The 19,277-nt window shown below is 46.8% G+C and overlaps 4 protein-coding genes across 4 annotated transcripts; 2 read left to right on the forward strand and 2 right to left on the reverse strand.

Moving 5' to 3' along the window:
* Positions 1 to 8,554: 8,554 nt before the first annotated feature.
* Positions 8,555 to 12,604, reverse strand: Lztr1 (Leucine zipper like transcription regulator 1). The gene is made up of 5 exons (XM_001354453.4): positions 11,193 to 12,604; positions 9,711 to 11,129; positions 9,464 to 9,639; positions 9,222 to 9,400; positions 8,555 to 9,154 (listed from the first exon to the last, which is right to left on the reverse strand). Exons 1-5 carry the CDS (start codon positions 11,960 to 11,962, stop codon positions 8,750 to 8,752), a joined length of 2,949 nt encoding a protein of 982 aa, XP_001354489.4. The 5' UTR covers positions 11,963 to 12,604; the 3' UTR covers positions 8,555 to 8,749.
* A 1,157-nt stretch (positions 12,605 to 13,761) lies between these two features.
* Positions 13,762 to 14,825, forward strand: MED22 (Mediator complex subunit 22). Its single transcript, XM_002134589.3, has 3 exons — positions 13,762 to 13,945; positions 14,384 to 14,485; positions 14,550 to 14,825. The coding sequence occupies exons 1-3, from the start codon at positions 13,834 to 13,836 to the stop codon at positions 14,765 to 14,767; spliced, it is 432 nt and encodes a 143-aa protein (XP_002134625.1). The 5' UTR covers positions 13,762 to 13,833; the 3' UTR covers positions 14,768 to 14,825.
* Positions 14,759 to 16,238, reverse strand: LOC4814409 (nucleosome assembly protein 1-like 1-A). Its single transcript, XM_001354454.4, has 2 exons — positions 15,146 to 16,238; positions 14,759 to 15,067 (listed from the first exon to the last, which is right to left on the reverse strand). The coding sequence occupies exons 1-2, from the start codon at positions 15,959 to 15,961 to the stop codon at positions 14,831 to 14,833; spliced, it is 1,053 nt and encodes a 350-aa protein (XP_001354490.4). The 5' UTR covers positions 15,962 to 16,238; the 3' UTR covers positions 14,759 to 14,830.
* Positions 16,239 to 17,634: 1,396 nt separating this feature from the next.
* Positions 17,635 to 19,184, forward strand: LOC4814410 (uncharacterized). The gene has a single exon (XM_001354455.4). The coding sequence runs from the start codon at positions 17,727 to 17,729 to the stop codon at positions 19,056 to 19,058; it is 1,332 nt and encodes a 443-aa protein (XP_001354491.2). The 5' UTR covers positions 17,635 to 17,726; the 3' UTR covers positions 19,059 to 19,184.
* The last annotated feature ends 93 nt before the right edge of the window (positions 19,185 to 19,277 follow it).

Here is a 19,277-nt window from a genome sequence, read left to right on the forward strand (position 1 = left end):
CTCAAAAAGTATAGGGCTATGATAGATTTGGTGAAAGTGGATGTGTATAACACCTAGAAGGAGGCGTTTCCGACCCAATAAATTACATAAGTACATAAGTATGGGCATCCCCAATTTCAAAGATTCGAGAAAACCCGATCGGATCATGATTATAGCCAGAAGGGACAAATTAAGTTGTAGTGGCTACGATAGCGTAGACGCGCGCATCCTCATTCTGTCCCTAACTCGCAAATTCTTCCTCTTTCAGTGTGCGCCCTTTGGCGGAGTGGAGACTGAGACTACTGAATGAGTACCGGGTATAAATGTAGAGTCGCGGCTAGTCGCCCTAGCCATTGAACTATATTTAACAAGATATTTGTTTTACACAAAGATTTTCTACTATAAAAAGTACTCTGAGGCGTCTCAACATTCCCATTTTTACATATGTATATGTACATATGTAGCTGCAATGCTGCTAGACCGGCTATCTGTGGAATGCAGTTTTTCTTCACATATCCAACTAAATCTTTGATATCCATTATCTCCGGCCCAATATACTCCATCAGGCACCCAGCAGGCGCAGAAACAAAAAAACTCTCGCAATAAAACGGCCACACACATGGCATATGGCATAAACCACAGACGTGGGCCACACCCCCCAACTCACACACACACAGGCATATGTATGGATGTATCTGTATATACATATATATATATATATACATATATATCAGAAATATGCTAAATCAGCATATTTGCGAGTTTATTTACAAGGACATTTATAAAAATTTACGGCCGTGCCGTAAATTGCAGCCTCCGGGCAGGTCTTGAGATTTATGCGTCGACGATTATATCAAAAGGGAATGAGAGAAAGCGGGGCACGGCGCTGGCAGAAAGAGGTGCGGGCCATTCGCCTGCCTTCCAGTCAGCGTTTTCTAGCGATTTCTCACATCATTTAAAAGCCGTTGCATAAGGCAGGGCTCTCCTTGAAGGGGTTGAGCGGGAGGATGATGCTGGGGCTTCGGGTTGGATGCGGGTGTGGTTGTGGGTGTGTGACCCAAATATGAGTTGATTCCTATTCCCAAAAGGGGGGGGGGAAATATATGACCTTTTGTAACTATTCTAAAATGTAACTGCCATTACATATAAATAGTGAGGATGCACAACATTTTTTGGATGTACTAATATTACAAGCTGTAGACATTAACTTGTGCTGGAGACCAATCATTCGGACCGAATATTCATAGAGCCATATTCACACAGCAGTGCTTACAGGACCAGCAGCTTCCCAGTTTTTTGCGACACTATATGTTCTTACAATTGAGACTTGAACGCATTGATACTTTGCGATTTGGGACAGCGAAATTATAGGAATAGAATCCTCTACAAATTACTCTTACACATACCATTTCTCTTGTCGTATTAGAGTCACTTTGAATGAGTGTAGAATTACTGTTTCCTAAAGGATCTTTATAGATTCAGTAGTTCTACCATCATATCTGCAACTATCTGACAACTACTCAGCTATCATTTCTATCTATTATTCTATATATATTTAACCCTCAAATATATATTAAAGCTAACTACCCACTTGTTTCATCTTAAGATGTTATGAAATTTCTTAACAAATTTTCTATCACAATTCAATTACTCGCATCTTCATATCTCATCATAAACTGGCTATTGAGCCCTAATTTTCCCTTAAGCATCACCTCATATCACCGCATCATATCGCAACTTTACTAGTCCCACCTTGGGTTCACTTTGGTGCGACCTCTTCATAAAGTCACTCTCTCCTGCACTTGGCTCCCCTTCGAAACACGGAACGGGCGACTCCATTCATCATTAAGCGCTCTGTCATGCTCCATCTTCGTCTCCAATGCCATTGCCCATTGCCATCGCGCATCTCCATGGTGAATCAATTTTTACAGCTGCCAGCAGGTTGCCAGCTGGTTGCCAGCAGCAGAGCACTGGCATTGCCACCGGTTGTTGCTCCGTTGCCCCGTTGCTCCGTTGCGCCGTTACACAAATATCATTGGCGTTAATCCTTTTCTACATCATCAAACAATTTCATCAAATAAATCTAAAGTGATTTGTATTTGTCACACACTTTTCAACTGCTCCCTGGTTTCCATCCATCCCCTATTTGACTCCATATACGTCTCGGTCTGGTTCTGTTCTGGTCCTTCGCTGCATTCCCTTTGGCGCCGACTAGCTGCCCCACAAAGCGTTTGCCGACATGTCTGCATCTTGTGCAGCAGCAGACCCAGCAGCACCACGCTCCACGCTTCGCCTGATCTGCTGCCCTTCCTTCGGCTTTGGGTATACCTGTTCGGGAGAGGAATTTGAAGACAGGTAACCCCATGCCTACAAGTCTGGCAGTAAATTTTATCTCTGGGAAGATCTTTAAGGACAAATTCAGCCTTACAGCTTCCCCAAATCATAATGATGTTCCTTCCCTAGTTCTGTTCGATGTCCATACATCGGGAGCATTCTTAAAAGGGCATTCCATCTTACTTGTCTCCAATGTCTCTTTGTAGCTCTACGATTCCATTTCTCTTTTGCTCTGCAGTTTTACTATATTTTTTTTCCGCTGAATGCTCGCTGATTGACTGCCATTGCATTGGGGGAAACCCCCGTAAATTTCCCCCATTTACGTGTACCAGGAATTCCTTGGTGCTGTGCTGTTCTGTGCATTTGCTGCATGTTTACTCTGCTACATTTCTCATTTAATGCCTTGCCAATGACGTTGGCGGTGATTGAAAAGTTTGTTTTACCATCCTGAATGGGGAAAGGACTAAAAGATTGGGACGCACTGCAAGCACTGCGGTGGCTCCTGTGACACACATCGGAGGAATATCCTTTGATTGTGGCAATGCCAGGCACAGGTACAAGGTGATTGCCTCACGAGGTGGCTTCCATCCATATTGATTCACAGCGTGCTTTCATCCCCCCGTCCCATCTATGGATCCCTCATGGATCCAGTGCGGAGTCGTGTCTGCAATGCCGAATCGGATTTGAGCCTACGCTGAGCACGCAATCATCTGGTCCATAAAGCACACGATGCCAAGTGCAGACGGGTTTCGTGTTACACGTGAGCCAAGTCATTCCACATAGCAATGACAGGACGAGGGAGATACTCGTTTACTACACTGGAGAAAAAAAGACAAATGGAATATGTACTTTCCTAAAAACTAGCTACAAAAAATCCTAACTGGATAAACTAACTATCCTTTTATGAATGGATAATACTCTCAAAGACGAGAAAAGGAACTCATCTGCGATGCCATAGACTCTATAGCATATTAAAAGATATTTTAGTGATTATAATACCATATACCAGTAGCTAGTAAAGTCATTTGAGGCGCTCAAGTTTAAAATAAAAGAGTAGATTTTAATGCGAAATCGATTGAATTCGAATCAATCTATGAGACTCGCGAGGACAACCTTTGACCACACTAAAATTTCTTTCTGTTAGATTTCAACACCTCTTCATTTCTCGCCATGCAATGGGATTTGTACGTGTATGGAAGGGCACATATGAAAAAGTAAAGCGTTGACATCACAGGAGCAAATCAAAGTTGAAAATGAACGCACACATGCAAAGGCTGAAGAGGAAAGAAACGAAACGGAACGGAGGCTGATGGCTAAGCCGAGGCCAAAGCTGGCCTAATCACAACTGACGTAGCATTTGCATTGAACTTTAACCTTTTCACGCAAACACAAACCAGATACACCTATGTACATACATAGCTGGGAGTTAAATGAAAACTGTCACTGTCCCATAAAGCAGATAAAACCAGAAAGAGATAGCGGGGGAAGCAGAGAAGCTGAAGAGCTTCTATACTGTTCGTGTCCTTCAGCGAATGTCACAGGCAGCCCAGCCAGGCCCTCTGTGTGCCTCCGTGGGCCGTTACTGGTGAGTGTAGGCGTGGCTGGTAGGTATTTCTCGCTTGCAAATGAGCTTTTAAATGATTCGGCGCTGACTGTACTCCTTTGGATGACAATGTGGAATGGCTTTGCCCCCTCCCCACCATTTAGAGATATCGAGTGAGAAATTGTTGGAAGACAAACAATTAGACGCATGTACAGTGGTCTCAGTGGGTTAAATAAGCAGTGCAATAGAGTCGAGAGCAGTGATGGATTCAAAGCGGTATAAGCAAGCAGTGCAGTTGGAATGACAGAAGGATTGATATGATAAAGTACAAGCGGTGGAATCCCAATCGATCGAAGGGTGCTGCTGTATGACGCGCGACGTGTAACGGGTTGGGGATTTGCTTCATTAACCAGGAAAATGGTAACTAATCTGAAAGTTTAAAGGTTTAAAGAAGTGGTATATGAGGCTTTGACGTTTTTTTCGAGCAAGCGGCTCTTTTTTCGTCGAATTGCAACTCTTCATAGAGTATTATCAGAGTTGCAGTTTTTCGCCCAAGGAAGATTTCCCCCCGAATATATATAGATATACATATGTACATAGTGGATGTATAAGAACTCTTCCTTTTTCCTTGCCATTTTCCTAGCGATAAACAATGTTTTCATTAAGTTATCTGTGTAAAACCAAGCTTTTCATTCCTGAGCACAGCACTTCATATACCCCTCCTCTTATTTTCTTACTTTATTTGATTTCATTTCATTCCATTTCCAGCTTTGTCTGTCTGGGCGTCAATTAAACCTCAATTGCCAGGCGGCTCACAGGTGCACATGCAGGAGGGCCAGAATGGGGTGCAGTTTTTTAATTAAACTTCGGTGCAGGTCGTGCCCCAGTCTGGGTATGAGCATGGAGGATCAGGAGCAGCAGCAGCCAGCCTGATAGCACTTTGCCACTTCCCTCCCCAATCCAAAATTGATGACTTTAATCAGGCATCGGCCACTGTAATGACACTTTATGAGAAGGGCGGAATACATACTCGTATCGCTATAAATTAATCGAACGGTCAGCATCAATAAGTGGCCGAGAGAGAAAACTTTGAAAAATGCCAAAAGTCAATTTTGGGGCTAACCCGGGAACCCCTTTCTGTTAACCCTTTTATTTGGATTGGATGGGAGAGGGCTCTGGGATGTTTGATACAGGATATGGGATGGGGGTTGCCTTTTAGTTTCCCATTTCTGATGCTGTTTTTCTTTTGCTTGTTTCTTGTTTGTGTGTGTGGGCATGGAGCCGCTTCAATTGCTAGGAAATTTATGTGCCGTCGCTCAGCGGGAACTTGATGCGCATAAATCTAGATGAAACGGATATTAAAAGGCATGAAACGAGCCAATCGACCCCACTCTCTGCATCCTGATCCGCTCCATGGATATGGGGCCTATGTATTATATGTATAGCTGATTGACTCGTATCGGCGTTCGTTGTTGCTGTTGGGTTGTGTTGGCCTAAATTATGAACTTATAAATTGACAGCAAGCATTCCCCATCTCAATCATTGTCCTGGTATTCCTTCAGGCTAGAATTGTTTCGTTTTGTTTGGCTTAGCAAGAGGGTTGGAGTCTGCTGGAGAACGATGCTTAAGGGTAGATGTAGTATCGAAGCTGCGCCAAAAGGGTTTTCGAGTGGTTTCAGTTTCCTTATCGAAAGCTCAGATAATTGACATTTTCTGTTAGAACGAGGATGAGCAAGAACCAAGGCCTTACCTTGACAATAGTTCCGAAATAATTGACACTGTTTCGAGGCCAATTCAATTAAATTGTCGCTGCCAGGAGGCTTACTGTATTTGTGTATCTGCAAGTGGAATTTTCATGTACCTATTCGACCTTTTTTTGCCCGCTACCACAAAATTGTAGGGGTATATTAGATGGCGAACACCCAGAAAAAAGAGTTTCCGACCCCATAAAATGCACATTTTCTTGATCAGCATCAATAGCCGAGTCGATATAGCCACATCTGTCTGTCCGTCCCGATGACCGCCCAGATCTCAGCGACTTTAAGAGCTAAAGCAACCAAATTTTGTATCCAGACTCCGGTGATGTCACACTGAATCAAGTTTGTTTCAAAATTTAACCATGCCAGCTACCACCTCCAGAAAAGATGAAAATCGGTGACATTCACAAATTTGAAGATACTATTATAGCCAGAAGGCACAAATTAAACTGCAGTGGCTACGCAACGCCTTCCATACGCTTATCCATTCTCACTCTTTCTCTCTCTCTCTCCCTCGCACATTCTTCCTCTTTCAGTGTGCGCCCTCTGGCGGAGGGGAGCCATACTGACTGAGTACCGGGTATAAATGTAGAATCGCGGCCTTAGCTGCTACTCACATCAATCCTTTTGCATTGGGACAAGCACTTTGAACTCTTACTCGGAATGAGGCATCACAACTCGATTTGTCTTAACCCAGGTCCTGTCCATGGTTGTCCACATAAAGCTTTTATGTGGCGCCGCTTCTGTAGCGCCTCGTTGTACTTCATCCAAGAGAATATCTCCAGCTTCTCATCTCTACTACTCATCTCCAGCTTCAGGCGACACTGGGTCTGGGTCTCTTCCTGCTGCCCACCTCCAGATCCAGGCTCTGTTTAAAATCTCTTCCTACTACCCATCTCAATTTCCTCTACAGCTTTTGTTTTGTTTTAATTCCATTGAAAATTAATTTATCTATACCAAGCATCTGGGGAAAGTCTGAAACGAAAAACGAGAAAACGCAGACCCAGTTTGTTTGTCTTAAATTTCATTTTGTCTTCCGTCTCCTGCCCCAGAGGATGGAATTTCCCATTTAGCATACATCATTTCACCTTTTTCTGTATATTTCCAGTGTATATATTCATACTATAATATTGTTTATACTTAAACTTTGTTCGTACCAACCTTAAACAAAACAAAAAAACTCTGGGGCGGAGCAAATTATTCATACATTTTACATATGAATGTATATGGTTGGTAAAGTAATAAGGTAATAAAGGAATGAGGGAATAAAAAGGATAGGGATGGATTTTTGGCTTACACAAATATTCCAAAAATAAATTAAAATCAAAAAATTCTATACAAATATTGCTTAACAATAGAGTTTACGCAGACAATCCGAACGTAGAACGCAAAGAGATTTATCACAATTTTGGTCTCGTTGAATTACGCAAAAAATGTAAACCTAAAAAATTTAACTCAGGGGAGAAACAAAAAATTCGAGAGGGCAAGAATTCGTGAGGGGGGGGGGCTTATGCAATTGACATAAGAACTTTTTGGCAAAAAACATTAACACTGTGTCACCTCCTGTTCCTTTCTCTCTCTTCCTTTTAGCCGGACGATGGTATGTGTGGGGCGGGGGGAAAGTCTGGCGGTGACGGTGACTCTGTGGCGGGGTTGGGATGGTGACAGGTCGCGTCCTTTTTACGATATATATACAATATATCTGTATATATACGAGTGCATACAATTAGCTTAAGATCCTTATAAACGAGTAAGTTGTACTTGGGTAAGAGTATAGTGGGGAGTATAGGAAAACAAGTAGGGGTAGTAGTAGGTGGTAGTAGGCCAAACAGACGCATACCCTTGCAAAGGTGCAAAGGTTCCCTTGCACTCAGATCATTCTCCGTGTGAGTGTGCGTGTGCGTGTGTGTGTTTGTGTTTGGGTGTGTGTGCTATTTATAAAAGTGTGGTTTATCTACTATATCGAATTTGATTTCATTATGTGGACTTCGTTATGTGGAATTCGTTACAAACAAGTGTGTTGTCGACATACAACTAACTCATTTTGGTTAGGCTTTCTATGCTCTATTCTTATGGCAGCTATATGTCATGGTCAATCGAATGGGTCCTCGTAATCACAAACAACATACAAGTGCAGTACATCGGTTTTTTTTTGTTTGTTTTTAGTACCAAACCAGTTACATATTTTGTTATCTAAAGCCTACTTTTTGGGACGCACAACTCTGCGGCATCCCATGACACGTCAATTGTTACGTTTTTTCGTTTTTTCATCGTTTAGTTTACCGATTCATATAAAATGTTTCCTTATTTGTTTAGCAGTGCAAAAACATTCAGATATAAAAAAGCTTCAATCTATCTAAGGCCTCGGTTAGGAGCTACCTCTCATGAGGATATGTTCTTATATGTGACATGGAAACATGGGGACACGACACTCTCATCTAATACTCGGTTACCACGAAAACGGAGGGGGCACGGACACAGTGGGGTTGGGGGAATAAGATTTACCTTTGCAAGGGCATACAAATAATGAGATTGACAACTGCTTAGACAGACATCTGCTTGTAGTTTTGAGCCTGGACATATATACGGCGGCTCCACCCTCTTTGTTCTCTCTGCTTTGAGCCTGGACATTAGGCTTGAACTTACAAATATACATATATAGGGCAAAAAGGTGTGTATAAGCATAGCTTGAGATTAGCTCTGGTGATGGTGCGTGGGGGTATTCAAAATAGTGGTTGCACGATATAGGGTAGGGGGGGGGGGGGGGGGGGGGGGGGGGGGGGGGGGATATTATAAGTAAGTGTACATAATAGGTAAGTAAGTATATAAGTATATATATATATGTAAGTATGGTCGGATGGATCTTCGCTCCTTCTCTTTCTGTCCGACATTCTCTTTGCCATCTTCTTGTTAAGGGGAGTAGACTTCAGGATTCGATGTATTTATGGTTAAATGGAACGATCGATGGTTGATGGTTGGATGGGTGGAATCGAGGATCATTGTTTCATTGATTTAAATGAGGCCTAGTTTCGTGGTTCGTGTTTCGCTGCCAACCGCTACTGCCGCTTTACGTGCTACGTCCGATTTGCAACCAGGCGAGCAACAACTGCAAGGCCGGCTGTAGCAGCACTAGTTTTCAGATATCTGTATTGATATTAATGCTGGTTAGAAACTCGCCTTGCGAATCGGCCACAGCGCGTATTATCTCCAGCAACAGTTCGCGCGACAAACCCGAGATCTTCGGCAGCCTCGCCACCTTGGCAAAATCTTTGACAATCAGTTTCAGGGCATATTCCTTGATGTCATATATTTTTGTTATGTCCGACGCCTCCAGCGTCTGCAAGACATTCTCGTACGTAATGTTATGCTCCAGTGAGTACTTGCAGAAGGCGTGCAGCCGATTATTGGACAGACCGTAGAAGCACGGTGCCTGAAACAGGTACAGGGCATCCTGCGGTGGCATCTTCGTCTCCCCGTAATAGATGTAGCGGAGCAGCGAATGAAACGCCTCCAGTGAGGGTGAAATTTCTCCAATTTGTATCTGCAACAGAACAACGGGTATTAGTTCTGGTCGGAGCCCAGCTCGGGCGATTGGTATTGGTACTCACATTGACGGTGTTATCCGGCGGCATGAACGAGCGGAACATGCCCTGGAAATAGGTACAGCGTGACGACAACACAGACTTGTGGGCCGGTATCACATGGTCCTCCAATATAAGGCTGATGTCGCAAAAATCATTTCCGGTCGACTTCAAGAACGTGCACAGATCAATCTCCAATGTGGTGCCTACCGGTATGTAGATTGGTTGGTTAGTAATGGAACTTTAATGAGTCTCGATTGCCCCCCTACCGTTGCTTGCTTCGAAGCTGGTGTCCATTACCAGCTTACTTGGATGGAGGCGCTTGCGTATGATCTCCACGAGCAGGGGCTTGTCCAGGTCACTGAACTCGCTGGACATGACCACCTCGGTGAAGTTCTCCTCCTTGATGATAAACTGCATGCAGTGATCCTTGATAATTTTGATGCTGACAAAAGAGAGAGGGCGGTTAGGGGGCTTAGAAGATTATCCGGTTGTCCGGGCGATTCCCGCACTTACTTGCTCTTATCCGCATTGTAGAGGGCCTCTAGGACATTGATTTTGTTGATCTTAAAATCCAGATATTGAATGCAGCCGTGGGCCAGCCGCGGCATGGTAAAGAGCCCAGCCAACTGGTAAATGTCTGTGATTAGAATGATAATGTTCTTGTTGTACGGATCCTTTAGGTCGATGCGATCAGTGTATATGTAGTTGAGGATAATGTCAAAGGCCTCCGGCGAGGCATGCACCAGTCGCACCTCCAGCATAGGGGCCCGGTCCCCGCCTACGCCCGTGTTCAGCGCTTGCGCATCCACTTGTCCCACCCCGTACACCTTCTCCATCTGCTGTTGGCGTGCCTCGCGTGCCGCCAGGATCTTGTTGCGCAAGTACTTTGAGCGGGCCGCCACAAAGGCAATGTGCGCCAGAATACGCACCTCCTCCACACCCACCACGAACTGGATGTCGCAAAACTGTTTGTCCAGAAAGAACTTGCCAAAGTCGTCACGCAGCGTGCATTTCGGATAGCTGGAGAACTGGAAGCGGTAAGTGTCGCCGCGGCGCACGCTGTTGTCCACGGTCCCGCCGAAGATATACATGGCGTCGCCGATGACGGCCGAGGCATGGAACACCCTACCCGAGGGCACGTCCGAGTTCTGTTCCGGCAGCACAGCGGACCAGATCTGCGAGTCCAGGTCGTAGCAATGCAGATCGTTGGGCAGCGTCGAGTCTGCCGAGCCCCCAAACACGTACAGGAACCGATCGTGGTGCACCATGGTGTGGCCGTAGCGGCGGGAGGGTGGCGCCGATGTGGCACCCCTTAGCACCGGTTCGTTGGAGATGCGACGCCAGGTGCGCGTCTTGAAGTGGAATTCAAACAGCGAATTGGTGATCTGCAGGCCGCTCTGCCCGGAGAAGACATACATGGCATCCCGGGCCACGGCCACGGGGAAGTTGCAGCAGGTGGGCGGCCTATCGCCTTTCTGTTCTACCTCCTCCCACTGGTGATGGTCGTCGGTCAGGTTAAGCGTCCACATATCATTCAGCCGGGCATTACCATCGTATCCTGCATAGATCCACATCTTGTTGTCGTAGACGGCGGCCCCATGGGCCGAACGCGGCACTGGTTGGCGGCCCGAGAACTTCCACTCCACCCACATGGCGCTCTTGAACTTGTACTCGAAAAGGTCGTTCTTGTTGGTCAGATTCGAATTGGAGTGGATGTCCCCCGTGTAGCCACCAAAGATAAACATTGAAGCGCCGGCCACCACCGCCGAGTGATGGTATCGCGGCGCAGGCGGTGTCCCAGTGGCGCAGGCCCTGCCCCATGACTTGTCCTTTACCCCAAAGCGGATGAGGTCGTTTAGCATGTTCTTGCCATTGTCGCCGCCAAACACGAACATGGCATCCTTGTAGGCCACCACCGTGTGCTTGCTCCGCCTGTAGAACGGAGGGATTAATGATTGGTGGGCACATCTCTCATGCACTTGTGTCATTACTCACTTGGCTCCTACGAACTCGGCGCACTCAAGCATCCTGGTCCACTGGTGGGTGGCTGTGTACGAGCTGAAGTCCACGTTAAGCGCGTTGCAGCTGTAGCTGCCCGGAGAAGCGGCCGTGCCACTGCCGCTGCTGCCGTTGCTGGCGTTGCTAGCATTGCTAGCATTGCTGGTCGCATCGTAGGCCTGGCTGCTGCTGCTGCAGTGGCTCGACTGGACGGCCCGCGTGCTGCGCAGCGAACTGGAGGTGGACATCCTCAGGTTGTTGCGAATGTGCTGGGCGTCCAGACAACCGGCGGTGGAGGCGCTCTTTCTGGCCTTGTGCCGCTTGCTCGACTTTGAGCGCGAAAAGAAAGACTCGGAGTGGGGTGCCGCCTGGGGCGGGGGCGGCTGCTGCTGCGAGCTGCTGGCCACACAAGCTGGACAGTAGATGTTGACACCGGCGGGGGTGCTACCTCCGCTCCCGCTGGCACTGCCACTGCCGCTGCCACTGCCACTACCGCTGCCAGTGACCAATCCGCACACGGCGCTCAGACCGCTGGAAATCGAATTTGAGCCGATTCCACAACTGGCACGGCCACTCCCAATAGTGTTGGCACTTCCACTCGCCCCTCCACTACCACCCGCGCTTCCACTTCCGCTCGCAATGGCACTCCCACTCCTACCTGTCCCGCTCCCCACTGCAGTTCCACCACCACCGCCGCCACTGGCAGCCGCACCTGCTCCTGCCCCGGCCACGCCAACGCCAACGCCTCCGCTGATAGATTTTAGCATCAAAGCATTACAGGCGTAGAATCGACTTCGCTCGCTTATTTTCAGGTTTTTCTATTATCCACAGCTGCAGTATCGAAAATTTGTTGTCTTTGACGACCGGCCCTCAGCACAGAAAAAATGAACTTAACCCACTTAACTCCCCTTAATTTAAACAGGTGACTTGAATCGAATTCACTTGAATTAAGCAGCGGAAAATAACACTGTATGTAAATTCTTCTTGCACATCCATCCTATCCTTCCTCTCTACTAACAAAAAAAACACGATATCTTTTACCAGAACTAGGGTAAAATTCTTTAAGTTTCATAATTTTCGTGTGTGTATATAAATACCCATTGGTCGACAATGGGCTAATCGTTCTCTATCCATGATCAGAAATCATATTCCTCGATTTTGATATTGGATTGAATATCACTAAGTACCGAAGACCCTCAGTCATGAACACATAATTTTATCCGATTGATGAATCAATTTCTTACAAGATTGGTTTTTTGTAAAAACTTCTTGTTATTAGGTTGTTTACAAAATAAGGTTTAAACAAAAATGGTCAACAACAATTTTCACTAAATGAGTTTGTTTGCATGGACACTACACTCTAACTACACAATTTATGTAGTTATCGACAGAGACACCTGGCGAGGAGCTATACTATACTTTAGTTGAAAAATACTAGAAAATACTAGAAATTTTAGAAAACAAAATTGGTACTATATAAAGTATAAAAAAGTCCATTTTCCAATATTTTCGATCAAATAACTTTCTGACCCTTCCTTTTTAGTTAAAAAACATGAACTGCGCTAAAGTCATTATCATTATCATGGAGTGTATTTTAATACCCACTGGTCTACAGTGCGTTAATCGTTCTCCATGATCGCAAATCGATCAATTCCGGTTGAATATTACTAGCAGGACCCTCAGCCCTGAACATGTTTTATCCGATTGATGATTCAATTTTCAATCCGATACGGTTCATGTAACGAATAATTCGATCTACAAAACGGAAAGGACAACAGTACATAGTTTCTAGTGAATCTAATAGGAATCGTGAAGTTTTTGCGGCTCAACAGATCAAGGCTATCTACGTCACCCTCGATCAAGTTGTTCATAAAAATCGAACCAAGCATTTTTGACTAAGGTTGACTAAGGATGGGAGGTTTACTAATAGCAATCTACTACGGTAAGATGGCATTCTCAAACCTGCATCCCAGTTAAGGCCCCGCAGATCAAAGAGTAAAAAGTTTTTCCGGACTGATTCTATACGGTCCTGGTGTACTTTGTACTGAGGTCGGACGAACTAGCGAGTTATAGTCTTTGTTACGGGTACGTAAACAGAGTAGCTTTCCTCATAAAAGGTGGTTTGAAAAATTAGGCATAAAGATCATCGATTGATTGATCATTATTTGCCGACGTATTAAGAAATGATAGCGAGGATGGGTTTGCTGACGTTCTACGCTTATTGTTTACGAAGTTGTAAAACTGTTTGGGGTCCTGAGAAAAAGTATCCTACATCGGGATGTGTAGTTCTTATAGCGTTGAGCATTAAGATCTGCAAAGTTTGACAGAGCTATTACATAGCGAGAGAGTAAAGTAGGAGAACCAACTTGACTTTTTTTAAAAAGTCTTGATATCAAGTTTTTTAGACTGGATAACTATTTGCTAAACCAATATCTAATCGGACAAGAAAGAGGGACACAAGAATTAGAAAATGTGTCAAGTACATTTTAAAAAGTAGATTTACGGTATGTTTTAATAATGAGATGGTATTTTCGGTATATTTCTGAGGTTCAAACTTTATATTTTATCGATACACCAAACCGATAGCCGCATTCCATAACTGTATATATCAGCGACTATTTTATTTATTGCTAATAATATGGCCAGCGGCTCTCGGATTCCCACACTGCCGCAGTCCAAAGAGGCGCTGCTCAAGTCTTACAATGCACGCCTCAAAGAGGATGTACGCAGCATGCTGGAGAACTTTGAGGGTGAGATGATTGTGCTTTTTATAAAGTAGGATTGGACAGGATCATGCTGTACAGCTTCTTTAAGCCCTCGGCGAGAGCGAGGCCTGTGTAGGCCGAAACCCCTTGGATTTGCCAGTAATGAGCGCGACCAGGTTCAGGGCGTCGGGCTTCTCGTCGGCGGTGGCCACACTGTACAGGTCCTACTTGTTGGCAGACACCATGACCACGCACTGGGACAGCTCGTTGAAGCTCATCAGGCAATACAGCACGCGGCAGGCCTCCGACATGCGTCCGAAATCGGCTGCATCCACCACAAACAGGATGCCAATCGTGCACCGCTGGCCGTGACTGGCCGCTCATGTCCTAGAGGGTCACCCGTTTTCGGCCCAAAGCTGAGCTCTGCTCAAAATTGTTTATGCTTAAATAAAATTTATTTAATGTATCGGCTCTTTTTTTCAGAGACCCTCAAGCTGGCGCGCAGAGAGAGCCACAGCCAAATATCGCGAACGACGCAATGCGAGCAGGATGCCCTCGAAATGCAAATACGCGCCTCCAACATGGGTAAGCAAAGCAGTGTAGAATGTACCCACTGTTACTACTCCTTCCATTGTTATTCCATCTACAGTGCGGGCGGGCGAGTCGCTGATGAAACTGGTGGCCGATCTTAAGCAGTACCTAATACTGAACGATTTCCATTCTGTCAACGAAGCTATCACAAACAATTCACAGTTGTTTAGGGCCACCCAAATCGAGTGCGACAAGAAGCTCATGAAGCTGAGGGACGAAATGGCAATGGACTTGTACGACCTCGAGGAGGAGTACTACACGAGCATATTCAAGTAGAGATCCGGGTTACTGTAAGCCAATTATCTATTCAATACAACAGCTTCCAGACCCAACACATTATCAATCGCTCAGCTGCTCCGGCGTGTGTGTGGGTGCAGGGGCAGTTGTATCTGTGTCGGCGTCGGTATCCGATGTCTCTGAGGAATCGCTGTCGCTGAGTCCCTCGTTCGTGCTATCCACAAGGTCGCCGGTGTAAAACAGAACGGCCTTGGGCACGATCTGGGTGCGCAGCAGGAAGCCCACCTCAAAGTCATTTCCCAGCAGCATCTTGGTCTTCTCGTCGGCCAGCGACAGGTCCTGTGGTTGTGGCGGTGAAAAGAAATTAAAGAAGGATTCGCGCGGAATTGCATTTCCCACACAGTAGCCGCTACCGACCGTCTGCATCGTGAGATTGGAGTCATCGCGCCAATGAATGTGGCAGCCCTCGCAGCTCACGATCTCGGGTCCCTCGAACATAAAGGGATACTCCTGGTCGGCCTGGTGCCGCAGTAAGTACTTCTTGGTAAGCATCAGCGAGCAGTCGTCGAGGTAGCTGTTGGGCCGGAACAGGAACTTGAGGGTGTAGCTCTCCGGCTCGTAGCTGATGCGCACGTCCATCAGGCACTCGAGGAGCGGCTCGTCATGGTGCTGCACCATGTCCGACAGCAGGGACACATTCCGGAAGATGCTCAGCCAGAAGCGGGGCACGCCCACTGCATTAGCCGGCATCTTGGGCATGAGTTCGGTCAGCTGGTGGAACTCCTTGCTGGCCTGGAGTTCGGCGACCAGATCGTCGTGCTGCTCACTCCAGCTGGGCTCCATTGGTTCTGGCTCCAAAGACCCGTCAACGATGTCGCGCCGCGAATCGAACAGCTCAGCGCACTGCAAATAGAAGCGCTTCTCCAGCTCGTACACCTCCCGATAGAACTGCTCCGAAATCTTGATCTGCTCCATCTGACTGTGCTTCATAGCCAAAATTCGGTTGTGCACTGGCCTGGGTAGTTCGTCCATCATGTGCTGCAGGTAGGCCTTCCTGCTTCGCGCTGACATGTCCGCCGGACACAGCATCGAGTCGAATGAACAACATCTGTCCAGCGACTCGCTGCTCTTTTCATCGTGGCGCATCGTGGCGGAAGAAGCACCTTCCTCCAGCGACTCACTGCCTTTGTCCTGTTGCTGCTCCAGCTCCGGATCTCTCTCAATGGCGTACATGGTACTTGGAATTTGGAATGTAACGTACAGGACTTAGGGACTTCGATCTAAAATAATTATATAACTGACAACTAGAAATCGGACTATTATAATATGGCAGTACAGTAGACCAACCGAGGGGCACTGCTGCATGACAGAACTGATGGGGGACATGCAGGAAAGACAGAACCCACTAAGAATTGGCTTACATATGATTCGCATATATTAGCTTTGTTTTGTAAATCCAAATGATTCAACAATTCTGGAAAGACTTAATCTCTGATAAACCGAGCACAGCAAAGTCGATTATTGTGTACTTTTAAATAATAAAAACACTTTAATATTGATAATAAAATTTCCAGAAAATCTTTCAAATAATATAATTTTTGTATATTGCCGAATTCCAGTGAAATCTGTGGACTATATCTTTCGCTACCTGTGGCCTCAAGTGGATAGATCTTTACAATCTGAGGTCTAGTTTCGCTTCAGGCATAATTCGCATAACTTTCTCGTATCTAGAGCCATAAATCGTTGTTGCGGCAGGTCGGAATTTGGGCAGAGAAATCTGCGACGGAGGCGGACGCATCAGCATAATTGGGTCTCTATGGTGGTACCGGTACCATGGAAACGCCCTTCGCCACTATCGTGGCCGTTGGCCACTTGACTTGATCAGGCACTAGCTATCTGGCACATGAAACACTTGGCCAAGCTGAGGAGTAAGCTTTTTATAACGTCGCCGGCGATAAGCCAGCCCAGCCCCACTGCCGTCATTGTCTCCGCGTACTGTGAAAACTGAAGCGCGAGGCCTGCGGATACTTAATTTATTGATAGAAAATCCACATACTTTGGTAATCTTATCCGCGTTTTGTTTATGGGGACGCCTAGCCAAATCCATTCGATTCCGCTCTCGATGGCCACATGCTAATTTATTTATAAATAATTTCTCCTCACCACTCACCTTTGTGCCCCGAGTGTTCCTCCTCCTTGTTGTTCTCCATGCTCTACCATGGGGGTCCGAGTGGTCTCGGACTCGGATTCGGGCTATAGATTTACAATCGCTCTTGTCGTGCAGAAAGTCTGTTAGATAATACTCGTACTCAATTCCAGCTTCACATGATGACCTTCGCCTTCATTCCTTCTGTTTCAGAAGGAATACATTTTGGGAACTATAGATTAAAAGATTGCAGATTGAAATGAGCGTAAGCCGATGATCATATAGAACATTATTTTTTAATGCACAACATTTCCATCCTATATCCCATGGGGCATAGATCTGTTCTCAGTTTTCAAGGAATACACATTCTTTCTAATAATTAGTTTAAAAGGAATTACCATTGATATTATGCACGAACGGAACGATTTTATGTCTAGTGAGTATCTAGGATATATCCTATCAATCCATTCTCTTCAATGCTTAATGAAATGTAATTTCCAAGCCTGACTTCCTTTAAAAAGAAAGTAAGCTAATGGTGCCAATAAACCGAGTAATCGCAGACAGATTCAGATTTACAAGCGAGTCATTAATTGAGAATTGGCCGATTGCCGGGCCCGTCCCATAAGGTTCGAGCGGGTAGCGGTCGGGCGGTCCGGTCCGATAAGCCCGATAAGGTGCTGCAGGAAGGTGAGGCCTTATCGGGGATCGAAGATAGCTGGCCCCCGTCCGGGCATTTGTTCAGGTAATCTCCAGCTGCGTTTCTCAGTCACGTAAAGGCAGCCAAGCCAGCGACACGCGAAGCATACCCCACCCTTGGCATTACTATCCATCGATCGAAATACCTGCACTACCATGTTGCTATTGACGGGCATCTGCCTGGCCTTGGGCATAGCGGGGGCCCTGCTCGGGCTAGCCACCAAGCTGCTGGGCCTGAAACCGCCGCTTGTCTTCGGAAAGTACCCCCTGAAGGGCCTCTTCTACCGCGTCAAGTACGGGATCGCTCTGCTGGTGTTGCGACAGCTGCGGTACCGCATCTACCGCCGGAACGAGGAGGAGTTGGGCTCCGCAGAGCATCTGGCGAAGGTGGACAAGCCGCAGCAGCTGAGCGATGACCCGAAGAGCTACGACGTGGTCAGCTTTATGGCGGCCAATGCCGAGGGCCAGAAGCTGATGGTCACCCTCGAAAGGCGCCGCCGAGGAGTGCTCAAGGCGGCGCTCTATCTGTGGCTGCCCTCCGAGGGTCTGCTCAGCTCCCCACGGCTGCCGGACATGGCCCACTTCACGACGGATGGCAGCGAGGAGAGCAGCGAGTTCCGTGGCGAGGGTTTCCACATTTATCCAGAGGAGTCCATGCGAGTCTGGCGGATCAAGTACGACGGCGTGCTCTCCAGAAAGGAGGAGCAGGTGCCGGTACAAATCAATCTACGGTTCGAGAGCCCCAGCGCGGCTCATTTTGACTACAGCCGGGACCTGAGCTCCAACCTGATAGCCGACTCGATAGCCAGGGAGGCCTGGAACGAGCGCTTCTACGGGATGCTTCGGTCTGTGACCCACATCATGGAGAAGCGCACCCACTACGAGCAGAACGGCGAGCTCTCCGGGTCACTAGAGCTCGACGGAAAGAAGATGGATCTCCAGCTGCGTGGATTCCGGGACCACAGCTTCGGCACCGAGCGCTGCCTGAGCTCCATCAATCGCTACGTATACTTTGCTCTCTTCCTGGACGACGGCAGCAGCATGGTCGTGGGCAATCTCAGCCAGCCCTCCTTCTTCCTCTCCTCGCTGAAGGTGGGCTACGTATGCAGCCCCGCGGGCGTCTACCAGCCCATAAAAAGCAGCAACTTTGAGCTGTACTCCTACGGGGAGAGGGGCACACCGCCCCAGCATCAGAACTTCATCGTCTGCACCGAGGAGCGGGACTATCTGGTTCAGATCCGTGTCGAGGAGTCCGCCCTGCGCTATGTGGGCGGCGACTGGGAGTCCAAGGTCTACAACCAATTCGTCTCCTGCACAGTCAATGGCGTTGCCGGCCAAGGTCACGCCGAGTTCCTCTACCGTCACCAGGGCGGCCGACCCGAGGCAGTCTCTAGCCGAGATCCACCCTGGTACCAGCGCATCAAGCACTTCGAGCGCTGCCTCAGCAACTTGGACCCATCTGCCGACAAGGAGGAATTTGTCTTCTAACCCAATCACTCCCCCCAACTATACTATTATCCGTGTGATACATGCTTTTTTTTGTTTTAGTTATAAGATCCAGTGTATGGGTAAGGGATACAGTAAAATACAATTTATTTAAATGGGAAGATCTAATATCTGGGAACCACCAGACCGTACTTTGATGGAAACATCCTAAAAGGAGTATGTATAGACATTTATTAATTCGTTTTTTAATTCCTAGTTCTC

Source organism: Drosophila pseudoobscura, chromosome X (genome assembly GCF_009870125.1).
Source record: "Drosophila pseudoobscura strain MV-25-SWS-2005 chromosome X, UCI_Dpse_MV25, whole genome shotgun sequence".
In the NCBI taxonomy this organism is placed as follows: Eukaryota; Metazoa; Arthropoda; class Insecta; order Diptera; family Drosophilidae; genus Drosophila; species Drosophila pseudoobscura.